The sequence below is a fragment of the Papilio machaon genome, chromosome 5 (genome assembly GCF_912999745.1).
Source record: "Papilio machaon chromosome 5, ilPapMach1.1, whole genome shotgun sequence".
NCBI lineage: Eukaryota > Metazoa > Arthropoda > Insecta > Lepidoptera > Papilionidae > Papilio > Papilio machaon.
The window spans coordinates 4,805,140-4,811,648 of NC_059990.1; the positions used below are offsets into that span (position 1 = coordinate 4,805,140).

Genomic DNA, 6,509 nt, shown 5'->3' on the forward strand with positions numbered 1-6,509 from the left:
AAAATATTTCGTCGTTGGATTGGAATTAGATGTAGTTAAACGTTATCCGTAAGATATGGCCTACAAGTAACGCTTTATTACACAATAATAGTAAGGTCTTTACATAAGTTATAAGTTTTTTGTGTTAATGTAACATCTACCATATAAGATTTAAAGATCTCTTAAGCATCTGTGATAAATCCAATTGATTAAATAAAACATTAACTTATAAACTATTTTAGTAATACCACAATTAGAATAAAGTATTTCCTTGCCATTTTAGAAACTTTCTTATTAAGTTAAACTAGGAAAAAGTGACTGAATTAATGGATGCTGTATTAAATCTTTCATTTCTTTCTTTTTTTTTGTTTCATTTATTTTTACCTTCCCGTGTGGACAAAATGCAAATTAAGCAATACTTAGTCTGAGGTTACAAATTTTCTTTAAAAAAAAACCTTAAGTTTAATTAGTTTTGTTATTGGACATCTGTATAGCTCCTGATAATATAAATAACCTAAGGTAAAAAAAATTAAAGATTAAATAACTCACTTTAATGGTAAGATAGCGCCATCTATTGGCTGCTTTTTATAAAAAAAAAGATAAAAAAATTAAACTAAGTTACACATGTGGCATTTTGTTACTCTTTTTAAACTCTCAAAACCAATGGAATTTAAATACATGCAAATCCACATACATAAAAACAAACTTACGAGTGCGAAAAAATTACCCGTCTGCCAGTCTAGTAAGAATTAGTTATAATGGGATTTCTTCTACATAATGTTTTAACGGCCATTGAAATATGCTAAATAGTGTTAAAATAATTTATTTACATAATTACAAATAAGTACACAAATAAAATCATTTCAACTTAAAATAAATTAACATTCCTTGCATGATTTAAGTTCATTTTTTACATCGTCTTGTTTAGATGATTTAAAATAATATTTGTTGTATACAATATATTTTACTATTAAAATGCTTAAAAAAACAACTGCTAGTCATAGTGGGCCTTTTTCATGATCTTTATTTTCTGAGTTCTGGTTGGAGTCATCATTCTCATTTTGGGAAGATTTATCTCTCACCGGGATCAACTGAAATCGCAAACTGTTCCCTTTATTCCTTTTTTGAACAATTTTGCCTGACGATTTTGTATTCTTTTCAATTACAGAACATATTTTATCCTGAAACAAAAATTTAAATTAAATATTCAGATATAATATGGGCTGTCGACTTCACTTTATCTTTTTGTTTTTCATTGAAGTGATTTGAACATTGCTTTATATTGTGCACTACTAAGGATCAGAAAATTTTTAGAGTCATTTACGAAACAAAGTATTAGCTACATTTTTAAGAAGTGTCACTGCATACCAGATTTTCCATAGCCTCACTGTCTGGCCCAGTCACAACAACCTTCACTTCAAATTGCTTGTCTAAGAGTTTTATCATTTTCTTCACACTTGTCATGAGGTCATTTTCAGCAATTCTATTTGTTAATGTGATCAATTTTTGTCCCTTTATAAGTAGACTTTCTTTAGAAATCTTCTTTTCTTTTCTCTTTGCAATTTCCTCTTCCAGATATTGAGCACTTGTTAACAACCTGTAAATTGAGTAAATTGAGTTAAAAATCATTGTACCATCAGTGAAAAAAAACGATTGACAATATTTATTTAACAATGAGATAAGCTAAATATATTAGATGCATACTTATAAACTGGACGTCTAGTTTTTGTGTCGATATCTTGTATTTTAACTAGTTTTAAATCTCGTCTGACAGATAAACTCTGTGCGCTCTTTAGATCTGTGATACTAACGGAGTTATCGGATCCTATTAAAGTTATCCGACTCTCAAAGTTCTTCTTTTTTGGTACATCTTTTCCTTCTGCTGTTATTTTCATGGATACAAATCTATTGTGATCGACTAAACGTCGGAAATTGCTTAAAGCAAAAATCCTATTCATTTTGTAAAAATGTCTTTAACTATTAATTGAACACGGTATAAAAAATACATATAGTTTAAAGAGAATTCTAGACGGAACACCAACTAGATTTTTAAATACATATCGAATAATACTTAAGATATACAGGAGTACGATTATGTGTTACACTGTTATGTATTGATTTGACTTATAAACCTTATTGACATGTTGTCAAAGTCAAATCAAAATCAAATTGATCAATCAACTGTCACTGTCAAAGATATATTGTCACAATTCATAGACGTCAGACCAAAGAGTAGAACTAGAGTTCAAGTCTGACTAAATAATACCTCCGTGAAGTCGGCCCCCTCACTTTCATTTTTTTAACTTTTTTTTACGCAAATCGTTTGAGAATCGTTTGAGAGGGTTTGAGAGAAAAGATATATCGTTTGAGAGTTCCTACTTTCTCCGTAAAAACAATTTCAAATTCTAGTGTGAAGTTGGCCCCCTCACTTTACTTTTTTTTATTTTTTTCAATGCGAATCGTTAGAGAGTCGTTTGAGAGACATTAACAGAAAAGAAATATCGTTTGAGAGTTTTTACTTTTTCTGTAATAAATATTTTAATTCTGGGCATCGAAAGTTACAAATCGATTTTCTTTTTTTCCGAATTAAATATGGCAATCATGCACTTGGACGTTTCAAATTTATTGTGTAGGTAGAGAATGGTAAGAGAGTGATTGAGAGAAAAGAGAAATCGTTTGAGAGTTAATACTTTTTCTTAAATAAATATTTCAATTTCGGAATCGAAAGTTACAGATCGGTTTTCCTTTGCTCCGAAATAAATATGGCAATCATGCACTTGGACGTTTCAAATTTATTGTGTAGGTAGAGAATGGTAAGAGAGTGATTGAGAGAAAAGAGAAATCGTTTGAGAGTTAATACTTTTTCTTAAATAAATATTTCAATTTCGGAATCGAAAGTTACAGATCGGTTTTCCTTTGCTCCGAAATAAATATGGCAATCATGCACTTGGACGTTTCAAATTTATTGTGTAGGTAGAGAATGGTAAGAGAGTGATTGAGAGAAAAGAGAAATCGTTTGAGAGTTAATACTTTTTCTGAAATATATATTTCAATGTCGGAATCGAAAGTAACAAATCGATTTTCCTTTTTTCCGAATTAAATATAGCAATCATGCACTTAGACGATTCAAATTTATGGTGTAGGTAGAGAATGGTGATAGAGTGATTGAGAGAAAACAGAAATCGTTTGAGAGTTAATGCTTTTTTTGAAATAAATATTTCAATATCGGAATCGAAAGTTACCAATCGATTTTCCTTTTATTTCGAATTAAATATGGCAATCATGCACTTGGACGTTTCAAATTTATTGTGTAGGTAGAGAATGGTAAGAGAATGATTGAGAGAAAAGAGAAATCGTTTGAGAGTTAATACTTTTTCTGAAATATATATTTCAATGTCGGAATCGAAAGTAACAAATCGATTTTCCTTTTTTCCGAATTGAATATGGCAATCATGGACTTAGATGATTTAAATTTATGGTGTAGACAGAGAATGGTAATAGAGTGATTGAGAGAAAAGAGAAATCGTTTGAGAGTTAATACTTTTTCTGAAATATATATTTCAATGTCGGAATCGAAAGTAACAAATCGATTTTCCTTTTTTCCGAATTAAATATAGCAATCATGCACTTAGACGATTCAAATTTATGATGTAGGTAGAAAATGGTAATAGAGTGATTGAGAGAAAACAGAAATCGTTTGAGAGTTAATGCTTTTTTTGAAATAAATATTTCAATATCGGAATCGAAAGTTACAAATCGATTTTCCTTTTATTTCGAATTAAATATGGCAATCATGCACTTGGACGTTTCAAATTTATTGTGTAGGTAGAGAATGGTAAGAGAGTGATTGAGAGAAAAGAGAAATCGTTTGAGAGTTAATACTTTTTCTTAAATAAATATTTCAATTTCGGAATCGAAAGTTACAGATCGGTTTTCCTTTGCTCCGAAATAAATATGGCAATCAAGCACTTGGACGTTTCAAATTTATTGTGTAGGTAGAGAAGGGTAAGAGAGTGATTGAGAGAAAAGAGAAATCGTTTGAAAGTTAATACTTTTTCTGAAATATATATTTCAATGTCGGAATCGAAAGTAACAAATCGATTTTCCTTTTTTGCTTGCCTCTCAACCAATAAATACAAAATTTCTCTAAGAATGATTCGTGGTACATTTAATGCGTTTTTTTAGATCTTTACCAAACGTTTAATTATTTTAACATCTTACATATTTTTAAGCTGCAGTATTATCATTAGCTATAACTCAAGACTTAGACAGTGCTTAACTACTCTTTGAAACGTCACCACTAACTTGACTATAGCCAATAACAGAAGATTTCACTTCTCTTTTTGTTTTGACACTCAGAGACGGAGCAATGGTAAATTTTGTTTTACTAAATCTTTAATTATTTAATCAATCGTTTACAATTTATAGTGATAAATATAAAATATTGCAATTGTTTTTTTTCAGTCCGCTCACAAAACATTTATTATTAAGCGCAAGCTTGCTAAAAAACTCAAGCAGAACAGACCAATTCCACAATGGGTTAGAATGCGCACTGGAAACACAATCCGGTAAGTAGTAAATTAATGATTTTGTTGGAAAAAATGTCATTGTATGCGAAGGTCTAGTACAATAGAAATATTGCATTGCATTAGATCCAGTCTTGTTTTTATTTTCCAATGAAACAAATTATCTAGAATTGTTTGGAAACATTACTGGTGTAGAGTTCTGTAAGTATAAGTTATTTTAATGGTTCTACTATAGTTCTAATAACATTCCGATTTTATAGAAACTGCTATTCAAAATTTATTTCGTTAAACTATAAATGTTAACAAAAACTTCAGTGCCTAAATTGTTTCCAAATCCTCCCTCTTTTAATCTTAATACATTTATAGAATGTGGTGGCATCATACTAATTAATGATTTAGTCTTTTGTAACCCTGCACCATATAAAGGAAATAAGACTAGCAGTATTTTGCCATTGATTGTTTTCATCCATTACCAGAACTTCTCTTTAACTATAAAAGTTCAAGATTATAGTAATGTATTGTGAAAAAACAATATGTATTACATCAAAAACTACAACAGCAGATGTAAACTTTAGAAGTTTAATTAAGAAGGATTTGAGCTGGACTTTTTGTGTTTGAAAATAATAAGTTTTATGAAAATATTTAATTTGTAGTCTGACTTAATTTTCTTTTTGTTTTTTAATGTTGGTGAGACCTAATTTACTTCTTTTGAGTTGTAGAAGGAAAATATACACTAACATATTTCAGTATATATCATAATAATTATTAATTTAATACTATTGATATCAAGCGATTGTCTTGTCTTAGATTCCGTGATACCTAGTGGTTTCACTTTAGTATATAAAAATTGTAGTATCTTGCTGAAACTTCGTCCGTGCGTTATTAAAAAAATTTAGCCTATCACCCTAGTATAATGTAGCTTTCTAAAGGGTCCCACACATTAACAGTCCGCTGTCCGATATTATTCTGTCAGTTGATCACAATAGACCCCAGACTCACAGGTTTTAAACTGACAACTTATATTAATCACACGTGTGTGGCTGCTTGTAAGCAGCCAAACCTGTGAGTGTGTGGTCTATTGCAATTAATTGACAGACTCATATCGACCGGCGGACTGTTAATGTGTGGGACCCTTAATACTGAAAGAATTTTTCATCTTGGTTCATAAGTTTCGAGACCTATTCAATGCAAATAATCAAATATTTCTTCATTATATTTGTATGGATTATTTCCAGATACCAAGCAAAAAGCGAGACTACTTGTGTACTGTGATTGTGTATTTTAGATGTTTACAATAATATTATCTTTAATTTCAGGTACAACGCTAAGAGGCGTCACTGGAGAAGGACTAAGCTCAAGCTGTAAACTGTTACCTTGTACATGTTAAGCTTAATAAAGTCCTAAAAATCTCCCAACATATCTTTTATTTTGTGTCAACTCACAACGACAATGAATGATTTTAGTTATAGTTCATATAATATAGATCGTTCATTTATAGATTTTTAGAATTTACTTCAATGTCTTCACAAATAATTTTATTTATAAATCTCGTAATTGAGTTAATTATCTATTTTTCTGTATTTTGTTTCTTCATATACAAAGTCAGGTCAGGTTGCAAAACGAGAACTCATCAGTTATCAAAAAAACACAGTAAACAAAAACTGTGAGCCGTAATGGGACGCCTGGCAGATGTGAAACATCGTGTGTACAAGTAATATGCATAAAAGAGAATATTTAAATAAAATATATATATGTATACTTTAGTATAGCGACCCGTCGCCACGCTATACTAAAAATATTTTTTCTTTTTGGTGAGAAACATCTATAGGATCACTTGTAAACCGAATTGTTGGCGTGGCGACGGGTCGCCACGCTATACTAAAGTATACATATATATATATTTTATTTTAATATTCTCTTGTAAGCATATTACTTATACGCACACGATGTTTCATATCTGCCAGGCGTCCCATAACGGCTCACATTTTTTTAAAATTAAAATAA

At 30.1% G+C, this 6,509-nt stretch overlaps 2 protein-coding genes across 2 annotated transcripts; one reads left to right on the plus strand and one right to left on the minus strand.

The window, feature by feature from the left end:
* Window positions 1-870: 870 nt before the first annotated feature.
* On the minus strand, window positions 871-2,039 carry LOC106708769. Its single transcript, XM_014500321.2, has 3 exons — window positions 1,684-2,039; window positions 1,348-1,576; window positions 871-1,160 (listed from the first exon to the last, which is right to left on the minus strand). Exons 1-3 carry the CDS (start codon window positions 1,935-1,937, stop codon window positions 978-980), a joined length of 666 nt encoding a protein of 221 aa, XP_014355807.2. The 5' UTR covers window positions 1,938-2,039; the 3' UTR covers window positions 871-977.
* Window positions 2,040-4,251: 2,212 nt separating this feature from the next.
* On the plus strand, window positions 4,252-5,920 carry LOC106708772 (60S ribosomal protein L39). The gene is made up of 3 exons (XM_014500325.2): window positions 4,252-4,351; window positions 4,444-4,547; window positions 5,822-5,920. The coding sequence occupies exons 1-3, from the start codon at window positions 4,349-4,351 to the stop codon at window positions 5,868-5,870; spliced, it is 156 nt and encodes a 51-aa protein (XP_014355811.1). The 5' UTR covers window positions 4,252-4,348; the 3' UTR covers window positions 5,871-5,920.
* The last annotated feature ends 589 nt before the right edge of the window (window positions 5,921-6,509 follow it).